Here is a 16,840-nt window from a genome sequence, read left to right as displayed (position 1 = left end):
ACGAGCTTATATAGACGGTTGCACCAGCTAGAAAGCCGCACCGCCCCAAATGGAACACAGCGAAGATAGCAGGTTTTTCGGGATGCCATTTCTCAGCTTTAACAGTAGCGCATATAATTACTGCTCGTCTTCGATAGTCTGCTTGGCGAGTGGCTGCATACTTCAACTGTTTGCGGAAACAGTGGCTGCTTACGCCTTTCCTCTAAAGAGTACTTCAGCCAGCCAGGCTTCTAGACTTTGACCCGAGTGTTTCACGTGGACAACGGTTAGAAGTTCCAGTGGCTGGGGAAAAGTACATCCGACAGGCTAGTTGCAGTCCTTCCTATCGTCAACGAGCTGAGACTCACCGGAATCCTCTGGCACAAAGTGCGGGGAAGAAGGGAGTCTTGAAAGAACGGAACGAGGCACCACTTGCACTTAGTAATAGTGCTAAGGGAGCTGTGTCAGCGGCACTAGGTAGATTCCGTTGTCCCCCACCCCGCACCAGCCGTGCCGTTCGCACCGGTGGCAAGCCCGACCCGATCGCCCCGAGGCGCAACACTAGCCAAATCTGGAAAGATGTCAACCCTCAGCAGCGATAACCTTTGCCTAGTGCACATCTTGGGGCCTGCTTCCGTAGAATCTCACATGAACGAAGACCGAAGCTGCCGTGGCTTTTGTACCACTGTCTTCAGTCTGCACCTCGGACGTGCGTCCGTCGTCCGAAGCTGCAGCTTCGCAGCGAGGATTTCAACGAGCCAGAACTCCCCGAGCCATGGTCCCGTGGCTTCTCTAGGATGAGAGCGATATAGTCACAGAGGCTGAAGGATCCATCCTTGCCGCGGTGGCCTGGATCACAACACAGCCACCCCCGCTTGCCATGGATGAGCGGGAGGGAGTGGGTGTGTTGGCGACTGAGTTTGGCGAGAGACGGGGCTGGGAATTTGATAACTCTGAAGGCGAAGGCATGATGGTGTTTTGCTAACCCACACGCGCTATAATCAGCCCTTTAGTACCGTCTTTTCTTTCTTCTTTCCAAGCGTGTGTCCAAGCACTACTGCCACGCTGCTCTCTTATTTTCCTTGCGGTAAATGGCTGTGACTGTAGATATAAGGAAGGGACTCATAGCAGTTCCAATTGAATATGTCCCATATTCCAATATGATTCGTGTAATATGCTATTGTGTTTTGTAATACAGTATTTTTTGATCCGTGACGTGTAATCTATCCTATGGATCCGCTGAAGGAAATGAAAGAAATGAATTCCAAAGCGAAGAAGGAAAGGGCTATCATTGGACAAAGGACAAGATCAGTTCCACCAACTAAAGCTTCCATCCGTCACACCACACATCGACCCAATCCGCTCCCACCGGCTCCAAGTTCCTCAACGTTTCACTCCTCGTCACAGTCTCCTTGGTCTGCAACCTCAGCGCATTAGCCTCTCCGTTATCCATAGCCTTGACCTCCTCTCCCATGCCCTCGAAGAAATCCAATAGCTTGATGCCGGGACACTGTGTCGGATCGGCATCGGGCTTAGCCGCCTCATCCTCCAGCAAACGGAGCCAGTCGGCAAAGGCGACGACGGGAAACTCAGCGCCGCCATCGCTGCCAGCACCTAGCCTGCGCCTCAACGCGGGCAAGACGACATCGGGATACGAGCTCAAGCGCGGGTTGACCAGATGGTCAAATTGCACAAAAGCACCATCGCTACTGTCCCCGTTGCCGGCCGACAACGCCTCCAGGTTGTTCCTCAGGAGATCGACAACCACGTCGGCCAGCACGTCCACGGGCACCCAGTCGGCGCCGTCCATGCTGCCAATGCGCGCGGGCAGCGCGCCCAGCCACTTGGAGGTGCGCACCAGCGACGGGAACCACTCGCGCTCGTTCCACACGCCGCCGGCGACGCGGACCGGCCCCGCAATCTGGCCCGTCCGGCACACGGCGACGGGCACGCCGCTCACGCGCGCCGCCGTCTCCAGCAGCCGCTCGCCGACGTACTTGCTCTCGCCGTAGCCGCCCGCGCTCGGCACGGCGACGTCGTGGATGGCGGCCTCGGGCACGGCGCCGCCGTCGCCGGGCCAGTTGCGCGTCGTGTCGATGGTGCTGGTGAAGAGCACGGGGACGGGCGTGCCCCGCTTGCTGCCGCTGTCGTACGCCAGGTCGACCATGTTGCGCACCCCGTGCACGTGCGGCGCGAAGCTGCCGAGCGCCATGTTGAAGTCAACGGCCCACGCGTTGTGGATGATGTACGACGTGTGCGCGACGAGGGCGGCGTAGGCGTCGTCAGCAAGGCCGTGGCGCGGGGCGCCGGGCGAGGTCTGCAAATAGGAGACGCGGTCGGGGGTGAGGGCGTCGGCGGGCAGGCCGCGAGAGGTGAAGAGCTGGCGCTGCTTGGAGGCGGTAGCGGCCGGATCGCCACGGTTGAGGCAGTAGACGTGGGCGATGCGCGGCGAGGTAGAGCGCAGCAGCGCGGCGAGGATGTAGGAGCCAAGCGAGCCGGTGCTGCCGGTGAGGACGACGCTGACGGAATCCTGCGGGGCGGTGGTGGTGCTGGCCGGGCGGCGGTGCGGCAGGTCGTGGGCGTAGCGCAGGTACAGCTCCTTCATGGCCTTTGCGCGCTCCTCGGCGTTGCGCAGGCCTGCGCGGCCGTCGTCGTCGCCGCCGCCCGATGAGGAGGCGGCGATGGCGCGGAGGGCGGCGGCCAGCTTGCGGATGGACGGGTTGGCGTAGACGAGGCTCAGCGACACCAGGTTGGGCGAGAGGGTGGCCTGCTCGGCCGCCAGCTGCGACTTGAGCTGGCGCACGACGTTCAGCACCTGCAGCGAGTCGATACCGGCGCCGAAGAAGTCGTCGTCAGCGTCGAGCTGCGTGTTGGCGACGTTGGCGAAGAGGCCCTGCAGCGCCTTCTCCGTCGACGCGGCGTCGTCCGTGTCGTCGACGTGCAGCGGCAGCGCCGCCGACAGCGCGATGCTGGACCGCCCCGCGTACAGGTCCTCGATTTCAGCCGCGTACGCGGCGAGCGTGGCCTTGCGTATCACAGTGCCCTTGCCCGTGCGCACCATGGGCTTTTCGGGCGAGGTGAAGAGCACGCGGTCACGAGAGAGGCGAGCGTGCGACGGCGCCGCCGCGTTGGCTTTCTCGATGAAGGCCGTGATGGCGGCGAGGTTCTCGCCCGGCGTGTTCTCTTTGTGCGCCTTCTCGGCGAGCTCGATCAGTGCTGCCGTCTCGAAGCGGCCGTGCCCCAGGACGACGACGCCGGAGATGTTGGGGCACTGCAACAGTTGGCCTTCCATGGGGATGGGCACGACCTTCTCACCGTTCGACAGCACGAGCACGTCGTCGGAGCGCGCGCGGTGCTGCCACATGTGGGGGTTGGTCGGGTGGCGCGCGTACAGGTCCTTGGTGTGGTACTCGGCCTCGTCCGGAAAGGTGCTGAAGGTCGAGTGGAAGCGGTCCGTGTCAGAGTCGCGCACGATGACCATCTCGGAGAAGCCGTCGTCGGTGCGCGCGCGCATCTCGATGCCTTTCATCTGCGGCGGCACCAGCAGCCAGTTCCACTCCTTCAACGGCAGGAAGTTGAAAGGCGGAATCGCATTCTCCGTGGTGCCGAGCAGGTTGACCACTTGCGTGTGCTTGCTGACGACGTCGCCGAGATCTTGCGACAGCGGCCCTGTGGCAAGTCAGTCGAGGCACGCACACAGACAGAGCAAAGAAACACCCTACCTCCGGCGAACATGACGTAGCGCAGCTTCTCCATCTTGGCCATTATCTTCTGCTCGCGGGCCACGTCTTCGATGATGGAGGGCGGCAAGAACATCCAGTCGAACTGCACATGGTCCAGCATCGTCTCCACCAATCCCACGTTCAGTGGCGCGCCCAGCGGCGCATACACAACGTGGAGGTCAAAGTAGACCGCGACAAACAGATTCCACATCATGCCCGCAGCCTGTCGTCCAAATATCAGCAAAGAAGCTCAACCACGCCTCGGACCACTCACATGGAAACACGGCATCGGGTTGAACACAACCGACCCCTCGCTCGCCCGGAGCGCATCCTTGACCCCTTCTCCCGCATCCTCAACCAGATGATGAGCATCCAACGACGCCATGGACGCATTCGTAATGATAATCGGCTTCGGCGGGCCCGTCGAGCCCGACGAATGCAACACGACAATCGGGTCGTCGCGGGCCTCCTCCCACGATTTGTCGTACGGAAACCGCTCGACGACATCACCGCCCTCGTCCAGCAGCTCGGTCAGGCTGGGCGCGGTGAGGCAGCGCATCCGCCGCGCCTCGAGGATGCCCTGGACCAGGTTGCTGCGCGGGCCGCGTAGCAGCACGCTGCACTCGGTGCGGTCGAACAGGTACAGCTGCGCGTCGATGCTGTTCCGCGGCGACGGGAGCAGCAGCTTGTACCCCGTCTTGGCGCACGCCAGCACAAGCACATAGTACAGCGGCCCGTTGAGCCCGATGAAGGCGATGGTCGGGAAGGTGCCGGCGGCGGGCGTGCCGAGCGTGCGCGTGAGCCACCACGACGCCTTGTCGACGCTGCGGGCCAGCGCCCGCCATGTGACTTTCTGCGCGGCTGCGGTCTCGGGGTTGGCGGCGGATTTGGGGAGCGTGCAGTAGATGCCGGTGGGGTTGGCGGCGGCCTTTTGTTCGACGAGGGGGACGACGAGGCGGCGGCCGTAGGGGGGCGTGGTGGAGGGCATGGTGCGTCACTGCTGCTTGCAGATGGCTTTGGTGGTCTCTGGCTCAGACAGACCACGGGCTTCTTATACAGACAGCACTGGCAAGGCCGACTCGCACGACGAGGCGTCCGAGGACTCGCTGCGGGATGACGCGACTGGGCGGGCCGCGACTCTGCAACGGGAGTGGCGTTGATGCATGCGCGAATCGCGGCGGTGGTTGAGGGATTAAACTTGAGCCTATCCAGATCTCCTTCGGCCGACGCTGGCCTGTCGTGCCTTCCAACGGCGCGAGCGGCACTGGCTCGGGCCCAGCCGAACGCGCCCCGAGCCACGGCCTCACTCCCGACTGTCGTTCCCGGCCCATGCCCGCGACTCAGCCGCCACACAAAGCCGCCGACTAAGCGACTGATTAAGCAATTCCTTGCCGAGGTCTCCGCCCCGGATCTTGAGCCCGGCAGACGCTTGGCCTTCCACAATCCATGCAGTCCGCCGACGAAAATGACGTACGCCGAGCAAAAGCAAAAGCTTAGAGTAGGAGGTAGTCGCACCTGCGGCCAACGCCCCGCTCCAACGTCGGGAGAAAAGCGCAGCTACATGCGCTACTTAGTAGGATGCCAGCACTACATATCTACTTGTTCTTGCTCTGAAGTAGTGATAAGGATGAGTTCATTGTCTTCACTCATATACGAAACTTTTCTCATTCAACCGAAACAAAGCGAAACAAGGGTAAGCACACTTTCCTCCTGGTCATCACCCCACCTTCACTTTCACAAGTTTCAGCTCCCGCGCCTCGTCCCTCGCCACCCTCATCTTCATCCACCTCCCCATCGCATCCATCTCCTCCCGCCTATTAATGCCACTCAAACCATCTCCATCTGAGCCGATCACGCCATGGAACACCAGCGGCATCGACCCCGTCTTCCTGTAATATTTCGCCCGCTGCTGCCGGCTGTTGAATTGTGAGTATAACAGATGAATTGGTACTCTTGTTGGAGTGGCATGAGGAGCGGTAGGGAGTACCCCGGGAGATCGCTTATGTACCCTGCTCCTCGCTGACTAAGCCACCCACTGCTGCAACGCTCATATTGCAACACCGGCTCACCATCAAACTAGCCAAGACGTTGCTTAGCTCTTCCAAAGGAACTGAGGTGTTTGCCACAGCCACCGTGACGATGTTCGGATTCCAGGCTGCGTTCTTATGATGAGCCAACGGGGGAGTGCTGGCGTTTTTGGGTAGAAAGTCTCCAGCGTAATAGTACCTTCGTCTAATATATATTTATAGATGGTCTCGTCGAGTCAAGTAGAATGCCGCCTGGCGTAGTGTATAAGTGCCATATGCCCTTAATTCCGCTCAAGTTCACGTTAGGATCTCTAGGCGGGGGCACGATGATTATCTCCTCTCTCGTCGTAGAAGGCACGTGCTGCAACCACCAAGGGCGGTCAAATCAGGCGAAGAATAGTTCCCCGTGGCGCAGGATTAGGAAAAGGGCAAAGACGAGTTTGTGACAGCCGTAAAGATGGCGTTCCGCAACTCGTTGTAGCCAGTTCCTATAATGGTAGTTAGCATGGAGATATGTTCTGGCAAAATCTCACTCAGGGGAGTCATGGTAACTATAGTCATAGGATGTAGCAGTCGCTATATAATAACTCTCGCCTTTCGTTTGAGGAATGTACCGCGTGCGGAAGGAAATGATTTGCAGTGTAAGTGGCTTTATCGTAAGAGAGGAAAGTATTACGAACGCCTCAAGCTTCGAAACAACAATCTCACGTCGCGCCCGCATATGTTAATGAAAGTCATTGCGCCTCACGGTCCTCTAGTAGCTCTCCTGAAAGGAAATTTATGGTGTCTGCCTGTGGTAGTTGCGCGGAGCTGCATCATGTGTGCTCTCTGACGTGTTCGGCCTTGTTCCGCGATCTTCGGAAAAATCGACTTGACTGGCCGTGGTGCCATCTTCGAGTAGGGGCGAAGTCCGGATGATAAGCGGCCTCTAGCATCGGAATCGGGACGAACTGTACGTCGACAAGAGACTGAAACGAGATCTTGCGTGCGGGAAACCGACGGCGATGGCTGGCCGCTGCAGAGAATTGCACGGTCTCTCGCGGTAGGATAGATGATATTCGTTCTCGTTGATCCAATTGATGTTTCAAGTATTCGTCGTGGGCATTAAAAGTTGCGAGGCATTTGGTGTCTCCTTAAGATTTTGGCTAGCACTTGAAAGGGTGGAAGAACCTCACCAAGTTTCTCGGGATGGAGCTGACCAAGCCATAACCAATTATGGTGGCGAAGACATTCGGCTATGGTGTGGTAGAGGTTCTTTCCGGCAGGACGAATTACGGAATTCTATTTTTGGGCAGAGTGGTACTTGAACTCTGCGGGTGATGCAGGCAGTGGGGGGACGTAGAGACATAATGTCATTAGGGGCTCTGACCATCCAGTGTCAGCAGCTGTGTCTCATGACTCGAGTAGTCTATGGTGAAGCAAGACTAAATGTTCTTGCCAGGGCGGATGCCCGATTATCCCGGCCCATTTCAACAAACTCGATTGTTTCCAGAAAACGAATTTGCGCCTGGCTACTTGTTCAACCAATGATGGGCATCGAAGAAAAGTCGACGCAAGCAAGGTAACGTTGTTACTTTGTACTTAAATGAGCCGCCAGCGGTTGGATTCGCCTGGCCCGCTGTATTGTGACGAAACACACGCAAGGCACAACAGAGTCACGGACCAATCGTCAGCAACGCGCGTCACCATCCCTGCACCAATAGCCAGGCACAGGGCTCGCCTTTCCCCAATGTAGTAGTTGCCTCAATGACGCCACCTTCTCGCGCCATACCGATTGCTCATCCACCGATTTACCGAAGAGTTGGATCCGGAAATCTGCACTCTAAGAGGCCAAGCTCCGGCAGCCCGATCCTGCCGGATGAGCAGATAAGCGATAGCCGTGTTGGTGGCTGACGCGGTACTTGCCTCTTCTGGTGTGGGGACCGGCTTTCCCGCAGTTGCGGCCCCCACGCCGCTGATTCAACGTCGCGGCTGGCGCGCATCGTGAGAAAATTATTCTAGGAGGCTGTCGAGTCACGGAGAAAAGAAGGGACCTGTGATACAATGCAAATTGTATATCTGAATCAAGAAAATGAAAAAAAAAAAGCCACTTGTGTTTGGACTCGCGGCGAATGCTTGGATGAGGAGCTGGTGGGTCTCGTCGGATGCACCTCCGTGGTGGAGCACTCTCCACGCGACGTTTGACTCGGAGCTCGGGAGGTGTTTGAACTATTTGTGGGCGAAGCTGGGTTTCTCCGCCATGAAATCTTACGGTTGCTCTTAAGGTGGCAAGGTGGCCAGGTCTGAGTCTGCTTCGGGGTCCCTCCATATTGGACTACAGACGGGTTCTGCGCCGGAGTGTTAGCGCGAGAATCATAACAGGGGGAGTCATAGATTGCTCCGGGGATGTGACTGGTCAGAATTGGTAATGTATGCTGATTCTGGTGGTATGATAGGCTAAGACTCAGGTTTTCCATGAAAAAGCAACTCCGCGCTAACCGTCGGCTGCGGCATCCCTCTGTATATGCAAGCCTTCGGAGCAGTTTTTGTCCGAGTCACTGAAGCGAGTGGCAATACCCACTCAGGGCTGGAAGGATTCCAACTGCTGTTGGAAACATTGCTAAGCGGCGGCCGAGACCCATCACGCATTCCCCACGCAATATGGGAGTATACCTGAAAGGGGAAGTAGAAGCGGGCCCTTGGGAGCCATAAGCTGACCGGACTGAGCGTTGTCAACGTATAAGATGGAGGCTTCCTTACAGTCGAAACAGAACACACCTCGTCAACTCCAACTCCTCTGGTAAAGCACTTTATCGCTCTTCACGATCACAAGCGCTAAAGCCAGACAGCGCACCACTCATCCACGACAATGAAGACCTCCATCACCCTCGCCGCCCTCGTGGGCTTCATCGCCACCGGCGCCATCGCCACCCCCATCCCGGAGTCGGCCGCCGTCGACGCCTCCGCTGCTGATACCGTCGAGCCTGCTTGGGACTACGGAAAGAGAACCGTCGAGGTTCAGGAGCGCGATGACGCTACTGATGCCGACGTTGACTGGGACTACGGCAAGAGGAGTGCCGACGATGCGACCGACGTCAGTGTTGATTGGGACTATGGAAAGAGGAACGCGGACGATGCGACCGATGTCAGCGTCGATTGGGATTACGGCAAGAGGAGCGCCGATGACGCCACGGACGTCAGTGTTGATTGGGACTATGGAAAGAGGGATGCCGATGACGCTACCGACGCCAATGTCGACTGGGATTACGGAAAGAGGAACGCCGAAGCGGAGGACGATGCTACGGATGTTAGTGTCGATTGGGACTACGGAAAGAGGGACGCCGATGATGCCACTGATGTCAACGTCGACTGGGACTACGGAAAGAGGAGCGCGGATGAAGCGACCGATGTCAATGTTGACTGGGACTACGGCAAGAGGGATGCCGAAGCTGAGAAGCGCGATGATACCACCGATGCCGACGTGGACTGGGACTACGGGAAGAGGAGTATCTAGGAACGTCCAAAGTCTAATGCTGTTTGGGGTTACGGCCTGACCGTGGATGGCTCGGATGAGCAGAGATTTTAGACTAAATGTGCACTGTGGAGTAGGTGTCGAGCTTGACTTCTCTCTTCTCGCTCTCGGAAATCGTAGGTGTATATCTGTTATAACGCATTCCATTCCCCATGCTGTGAGATTGTGACCCTCATTCAAAAGAGGAAGGATTCAAGGATTCGAGTTTGATAAACGTGAATCTCATTCAGATGTAAAAAAATTTTGCTAGAGTCATGAATCGCTCTAAAAACCATGCGATGTCCTCATAACCATGCAGTGCGCTCCTGCCCGTACAACCAAGGAACCCCCAATACCATGAGTCCTGACCATGATGCGCCAATCCACGTCCAAAATTTAGTTGTCACTCTCATTACGTGGGTAGGAGAAGTCGCGACCGCAAGTCTCGGTAAGCCAGATGTGCATCGCGTAGTAGACGTAGCTGTCGGCGTTGAGGATGGTCTTGCTCTTATCAGTGTTCTTCAAGACGTAGGAGCTGTAGGCGCCATAGGCGGGATCGCGGACCAGGTGACCGGTGGCCTTCTTGCCGACCTCGGGATAGTGCATGAACTCGTGTAAGACATTGGCGGCCTGGAAGGCGCGGCCGATGGTGTCGGTGTTGATGTGCTGGGCGATGCTGGCGCACTTGTCCTTGATGTACTCGTCCTTTGACTTGCGGGTGAAGAACTTGGGGCAGTAGTGCATGCCAGGCTTGTCATCGCGCTTCATGTAGTAGGCCGTGCCCGTCTTGCCGTTCTTAACGACTGAGCAGAAGGGCGTCCCGTCGTCGGCTTTGTTGTAGTCATCGTCGTGCACGATGACGTTGCCGAGCACCTCGGCGCCCTCGTCGTCGTCGTTGCTGCCGACGAAGTTCTTGAAAACGTTGCGCACCTTATCTCGGTGGCCCTTGTCGTCGCCGAACCAGGCCGGAAGGTAGTCCTCGTACTTCTTGTCGTCCATCTTGTCCAGCACCAAGGCGGCCACTTCGACCGCTTCCTTCTGGGCAGTCTTGAGGGCTTTCTTCTGGTCTTCGTTGGAGATGGCATCCACATTGAAAAGGGTCCGCTTCTCCAGACCGGATGCCGCATCCATAGAATACAGCTTTCGGGCTTCAAGGCTCTGTTCCGGAGCAGGGTAGGCATGGGTGAACTGCGAGAGGGCCAGTGCACCCAGCACCAAAGACTTGAGGATAGGCATTGTTTGAATGGAGAGAATAAGCGGTGGGATGCGTGTCGTTCTTCCTTGGAGGAATGATGTTCTGTGATCGGGTTGATTTGTTCTGCCTCTCGACGGATGGTTGAGTCGGATTTATACATGGCGTCCAAGTAGTGGAAGAGCTCGTTACCCTGACGAGTGTGGCAGTGAAGCACATCGCGAAGTTGGGTGGTCGGACGGAGTTTCGTGTTGTTCAGCTTTCATGGTGGTCGGCTGGAGTTCGCGTCAACGCTTTCAGCTGCAATCCAAGACATTGCAAGGCTGGGATGATCCTGTGAATGAAACACCGGCACGGCCACGAAGGCTGCGGGGCATTGCAGTCCCAAGAAAGCAATTAGGCCAGCAGAGCTAGTTGGTCTCGAGCGGTACAGCTGAATTCGACATGTTGGGGTACATGGGGGCGAACGACGATCTTTCTATAATTGGGATCGGATGGCGTTGGATGCAACAGCCCCACCAACGGCCCGCCGCAGGCAGCAGCCGCAGCGGGCCGCCCCCGCCTTCCGTCGCCGCGAACACAAAAAGATCGTTCCTCGAACGCAATCCGCTCGCTCACCATAAAGGCCCTTCCACCATGCCATCTCCCGATCCCGTTCTGTCGCTCCGCCTCCGCCAAGGCGTCTCCGCCGGCAACGACATCCTTCAACTCCACCGCCCCAGTTTCGACAACTACAACAACCTCCAAATCACCACCTTCTCCTCCGAACGCACCATAATCCTCTCCTGTTGCGGCCTCCGCTCCGACAGCCAGCTGGACATTGGTGCTGCCCTCCATGCCGGTCTACTCGAGCTCGTCGGGGATCAACATCAGTCCTCGCGCGATCAACATGCCGCTGCGCCGCCTGGGGAACTAGCCGTCCCGCCACGACCCTCGCCCGAAGGCGCCCAGCTACTCGCCGGCCTCGAGATCGGCGACTCGGCGTCCTGGAAAGACTCGCTTGAAGTCGGAAAGACGTACGTGCTTCGCTTCGCAGCCGACGATGGCGACGACGGCCGCAAAGCATGGTGTCGCTATGCGGACGACGACAGCAACGAGAAGCTTCCCGTAGCGCTGGACCGCTCGAGCAGCATCCGCTTCACCGTGTGGGCTGACGCAGCCCCGCCCGCCCTCTCTGCCGTCTTCAGCGTCGAGCCGCCCGTCGCGCATCGCTCGGGGAGCCCGCCGTTCAGGTTCGTCGTCGAGCTGACGTGCAACTCTTCCTCGTCCTCGTCTCCTGCCGCCGACGGCAGCAACAATAATCAGCAGTCGCGGCCCGTCACGGTTTGCACGCAGCGCACCTCATTCGGCGCCAACCTGCCCGTCAGCGGCCACGGCCTCAACAGCGTCGAGCAGCTCGTCCACTGCGTCGACGTCGCGTCGGGCACAGAGCCCGACTGGCCCGCGCGCTTCGAGTGCTTCGATTCGGACCCATGGGGCATGTTTCCGCCGGCTGATCAGTTCGTCGAGCTGGCACCCGGGGCGACATGGCGGTTCGAGTACACGCTCGATCGGGCGGCAGGCTTGGGCGAGCTGGTGGCCGGGCACAAGTACAGGGTTGAGATGGCGGACGAAGCGAAGGAGGGGTTTGGCATGTGGATGGTGGGAAGCAAGGAGGAGTTGCTGAGGGGGAGTGTGGAGGAGAGGAAGGAGAGGTGGAAGCCGGGTCCGAGAGGAAGGGGGAAGGCGGGCGTGAGGCAGGTTAATGGGCCTGTTTTCTTTGAAGTTGTGGAGTGAGCTTGGTGTTTCGCTCTCGGAGAGCACTGTCTCCGTTTCTGGTTTCTGACGGTGAGGAGGAAGGCGACATATAGGCATCATCTGAGGGAGGATGGGGAGATGTTGGTGGGGGATTTGACGAACACACGTGTAGGTACAGTTAAACACGGTCGAGAGTTCAAATCTCGGAAAGTTCCAATTTGTTTGTTGCCCGTAGCTGGAAGCAACACGTCCATGACTGATTTATGTAGCCTTGTAGAGCCACCGTGAACTCCTCTCAATGTTCCATAGCGCCTACGTGATCAAGCCAAGGATCCAACCATTCCGCGAGCCATTGATCGATTCCACCATCAAGTTTGCAGCCAAGACACTTCCGCCACGCACAATGCACATCAACCCCCAAAGCGCACCGGACCCATCTTCCATTCTCCATCAAGCCGACTTGTAGCAACAAACAGCATAACATTGCTCGGGCTGAGAAAACAAGAAAAGCGACAGTCAGCAAGCACGTTTTTCCAAAGATGTAGAATGGAGGATATCTCACCTGGTCGTCGTAATCACCCCAACTCCAGTTGCGGAAGCTCTTGCCAATGGCATCGCAGTAGTCCCCGATGCCGCCGTTGGCCGGCTGCAGTGGGCAGGTGGTAGCCGGCAGGGTGGTGAGGACGAGCTCGCATTCGGTGAATGACTGCGGGATGGGCGCGGGGGCGGCGAAGGCCCCGGCTGCAACGAGGAGGAGGGTGGTGATGGCGTGCATGGCTTGTGTTGGTGCCGTGTTGATGATGAGTGGGTGAGAGATAGCTTGGATGGAATGGATGGAGGGGAGGTAACGAAGCGGCGGTGGGGACGGTTCTCTTATAGTCGGGTGTGCTCTCGGTTGCGGAGGTGCGGCCGTGAGTAAGCGGCGGGGGTTGTCTTTTCTTCCTGGCTGAACGAAAGGAAGTTTTGTCGGTTTGTAGAGTCTCTTAACTGGCATAGGCGCTTCTTTTGGCAGGCGACTGGTGAGATGATCTGATGTTATCTACGATCAGCCGATGAAGCGTTCGTCAATACTCAGTCCATCGGGCTTTGTTCTCGTATACATGTTTCAAGATGGGACAAGCGTGGCAGGTGGTAATGGATCTTGGCCAAACACTGTTAGGTTGCACTCGCCGCCAAGTGGTCGATCTCGGCACAGCTACCATCCCTGGCAGGTCTCCGCTACTTTTCTTAGCTGATTGGGCCTAATTGTCTTCCTATGCAAGACTTCGGGAACCTTGAAAAGCGATAGTTCTTCTATCGTACAACCGCACGTCTAAACAAACTTCAAATGTATATAAAACCGACCAATATAGACAGCATACTCCACTATGGCCTTGGCGCCAAATCTTGGGAGCTAGTTTACAAGGTTGTCAGTTCGCATCATGCTTGTAATAGCTTCCCGAATCCGAAAAATTCGTGTCGACATGCATCTGACCATCTTGTCGTGAAACTCAATGTGTCACTCGATCTCCTCGTACTGTTTGTTTCCAGCTGCGCCGACGGCTATCCAGTCCGGAGTGTTGTGAATCATGCGCCCAGCAATACCTCGGCGCAATTGTTCTTGATTGAATGTCGCTGTTCGTACTTTGAAATGCGAATGGCCGGGATCCGCATCACCGCCGACTAACGGATGCGGGGTTAAAAGAGCTGTCAAGTCAAGCGAACACGAGCTTTGAGAAAACCCGTCATTAATAACGCTGCTTATATTACAAATCATTAACCCCTGCACCGGAACGGAGACGGTGATAAGAAGAGATAGACGTGTGGTTAGTGCTTTTTTAGGATATTTCTAACAGCTGTCAAGCATTTACTCGCGGAATCGTGCCGAGATGTCGTAAAGCTTAAGTCAACTTCGTCGTCATCGACTTTTTAGGACAGCAAAGGCATCACCACCACTTGTAAAGACCGTCCTTACGTGGCGCGCTGTAATGGTGTCATATAGTACTTGGAAGCTGGGATATTAAGTCGCCTGGAATTAAAGTCGTGCGCGCTAATAACTTCGGCAGGCAGTTCAGTGTCATCAAGTTCTATAGCTTTGTGAAACCGCTCTCTACAACACCACCCGCCAAAATGCTCGCTCTTACCACATACGGACAGTGTCCGTACACCTAACTCGGTGCTTAGATCTCCTTCCCTAAGCCTCTTGATTACAGCACCACGGTGGGTAATAAAAGAAATTGCCTTCCCGGATCTGCCTTGTAGAATAATTCTACATGGGATAGGTAGTTAAACACAAGATCCAGATATAAATATAAGTTTTAAACTCGTGCATTTACGTCTAGATCTTATATTCAACTACCTACCTAAATATTTTGTTTCGAAGTCTATATGGAAGGCACTTGGGGGTATGAAATTTTTTAGTTATCCGCCGTGGCACCGGCCCATCCTCCCTTATTTAGTACCCACATGTCGAAGTTGTCGCTTTGGATTCTTATACCGTAGACATTCAGGTCTTCCGCAGCATCGTCATTCCAATACATTTTCGCCGCTGGAAGAGCTCTCCCGCGAAGGGTATAGCGATTCCATAAGGAAATCAACGAAGTCACTGTTAACTGAATCATGAAGACCCTATTAGAAACCTTGCCATTGGCCGCCTTGTACTTAATGCAGAAATAAGGGCAGAGCTTGCGCTTGCCATAAATATAGACAAGGTTCTCGGCGAGATTTGTGTAATCGGGAGTGAAGTCGTTCAGCGACAGCCAGTACACGAGATCCGGGTAGAGATTGCAGTCGAAAGTCCTGCCAGACTGCTCCATCATCGGGGGCGATTTCCACATGGTGTCCGGATCTGGCTTAACCGAGGCAGGCGGTGCTGCTTCCGTCCTAAACACGTTGTCCTTGGCCATGTTCGGGTCGCGTAACTCGAACTTGAAGATCAGATCCATGCTTGGACGGGTTCCATGGCGGCTTGAATCTCGGTTCGAAGCATGCTCCCGTCTTCTACTTTCCTAACTTTGGTCGGTGACTCCAGTTCTCTGCTGGGGCGGTGGGTGGACCTACCCTTCTCGGCGCGGTCGCACAGCACAGTAAGCCTAATTCTCGTGGCTGCACTCCGAGAAAAGTAAAGAAGGAACTCAAAAGCATGCGTGAGGGATCGGAAGGCTTCCAAGAAAAGCTTCTGCCGTCCGATTCCTAGGCCTGAGCACATTCATACTCGCCGGAGCAACTATAGTTATGCAAGGCTATCGCAGCCGGATGCGGAGGCCGACCAGATCCTGGAGTGTAGCGTAATGTCCGGTGAAGGTGCAGAGAAAGGCCTGAGCTGCATCTGCGGCATCGCATGGATCTACACAACAATCTCGGTAGGACTGACAAAGGCGTACAGCCCTGTCTTTTGGGTATCATCCTTGAGCAAGACGGGAACCAGGTACCTCCACATGGGTAGTGAGTGGTCTGCTCGTTCCCCAGGCCCGGCAGCGGGAGATGATGCGATGGGTGATGGGAGACAACTGTTGACGGAGATTGGATGGATTGGTCGATAGAGTCGAAGATCGACCGGGGCAGAGGGGTTGAAACGCGTACTTGTGATCACGGTGGCAGAGCTGGCGCATGTGCGGCTGGATACACAAGAGAGACGGTCTGGCAGGGTAAGAATGGCTTGGAGGGTTGATGTTGAGAAAAGGAATGTTTCCAGCGCGTCCGTAGCACGTCGCGCGTCGCGTGGATGACGTAATGTCTTATGTAGGTAGTCACCTGCACCTGGACCTCCGTGCCTCCTCCACCGCGCCGCCCTCCGCGCCGCCCGCGCCACCCCCACCTCTACACTCGCTCGCCCTCACTTCCTCACGCCATATCCTGGTCCTCGCGCTCTGTACCTTCCTTGGACGTCCCGCAGTGCCTCGAGTCAAGCTTCGTGCTGCAAACTCCCCTCGGGCGCGCTCTGCAGTGTTATGTCTGGGTGCATGCCGGATTTCCAGTAATCCGCAAGGGCCACCTCAGCTTACCCCGCACCTCGCACCTCAGATCATCACCACACTCGAGAAGCAAGTGGGAGTCAACGGAAACAAAAAGAACCAAATAAGCATCCTTTCAACCTCACCGGACTCTCAAGGCCCTTCGTACCGTCGGCACGATGAGGATCCCTAGTCCATGGCTTATCTTGTTGACGGTTTGGGCTTGCGGCGTGGCTGCGGACGGTAGGTCCCACCAAATAGCTTCTTCGTTTTCGACACTAACCCTATTACTGTAGGAATGCTTTCTGCCGCTAGCGTTAATTCTACTGCCGATGACCAGATCTTGACCCCCCAAGACAACCGCAATGGTTGGATCAATCCTGAAGACTTGACTCCTATGCCACAGTGCATCGCCCAGCAGGATCCATCCACCTGGCTGAGTACTATGACAGGATGTACTGGCCTACGATGCACCCGTCATTTCGGAGTCATCTGCACCCATCACCAATGGCTGACTCAGGCCAGCTGTCTCAGTACTGGGTTTTCTTCCGATGTCGTCAAAACCTATCTCCCGTACTGCAGTAGATCGGTACTCGCCAAAGCACAGTTGTATCAGTGGATTCGCGACATGACCGACCGAACGTGGCTAGTTGATGTCGGCGACGCGAATGAGCTACAAAACCTCTCCCCGGCTTCCCTTTCCAAAGGGTATGCGGCAGTCAGCGTGACAAACAACGCACCATCATGTCTGACGGATTCAG

The 16,840-nt window shown here is 56.5% G+C and overlaps 5 protein-coding genes across 5 annotated transcripts; 2 read left to right on the top strand and 3 right to left on the bottom strand.

Annotated features, from left to right (window-relative positions):
- Positions 1-1,300: 1,300 nt before the first annotated feature.
- SLS55_010375 (putative NRPS-like protein biosynthetic cluster) lies at positions 1,301-4,689 on the bottom strand (the record flags this gene model as incomplete). The annotated part of the gene is made up of 3 exons (XM_066781757.1): positions 1,301-3,648; positions 3,702-3,924; positions 3,976-4,689. The coding sequence occupies 3 exons, from the start codon at positions 4,687-4,689 to the stop codon at positions 1,301-1,303; spliced, it is 3,285 nt and encodes a 1,094-aa protein (XP_066628040.1).
- Positions 4,690-8,576: 3,887 nt separating this feature from the next.
- On the top strand, positions 8,577-9,221 carry SLS55_010374 (uncharacterized protein; the record flags this gene model as incomplete). Its single annotated transcript, XM_066781756.1, has 1 exon — positions 8,577-9,221. One exon carries the CDS (start codon positions 8,577-8,579, stop codon positions 9,219-9,221), a length of 645 nt encoding a protein of 214 aa, XP_066628039.1.
- Positions 9,222-9,614: 393 nt separating this feature from the next.
- Positions 9,615-10,454, bottom strand: SLS55_010373 (uncharacterized protein; the record flags this gene model as incomplete). Its single annotated transcript, XM_066781755.1, has 1 exon — positions 9,615-10,454. One exon carries the CDS (start codon positions 10,452-10,454, stop codon positions 9,615-9,617), a length of 840 nt encoding a protein of 279 aa, XP_066628038.1.
- Positions 10,455-11,046: 592 nt separating this feature from the next.
- SLS55_010372 (uncharacterized protein) lies at positions 11,047-12,186 on the top strand (the record flags this gene model as incomplete). The annotated part of the gene is made up of 1 exon (XM_066781754.1): positions 11,047-12,186. One exon carries the CDS (start codon positions 11,047-11,049, stop codon positions 12,184-12,186), a length of 1,140 nt encoding a protein of 379 aa, XP_066628037.1.
- A 2,357-nt stretch (positions 12,187-14,543) lies between these two features.
- On the bottom strand, positions 14,544-15,071 carry SLS55_010371 (uncharacterized protein; the record flags this gene model as incomplete). Its single annotated transcript, XM_066781753.1, has 1 exon — positions 14,544-15,071. The coding sequence occupies one exon, from the start codon at positions 15,069-15,071 to the stop codon at positions 14,544-14,546; it is 528 nt and encodes a 175-aa protein (XP_066628036.1).
- Positions 15,072-16,840: the final 1,769 nt, after the last annotated feature.

Source organism: Diplodia seriata (assembly GCF_021436955.1).
Source record: "Diplodia seriata strain FDS-637 chromosome Unknown scaffold_12, whole genome shotgun sequence".
In the NCBI taxonomy this organism is placed as follows: domain Eukaryota; kingdom Fungi; phylum Ascomycota; class Dothideomycetes; order Botryosphaeriales; family Botryosphaeriaceae; genus Diplodia; species Diplodia seriata.
Note: the sequence above shows the minus strand (reverse complement) of the source record. Positions and strands in the feature narration are given on the sequence as shown.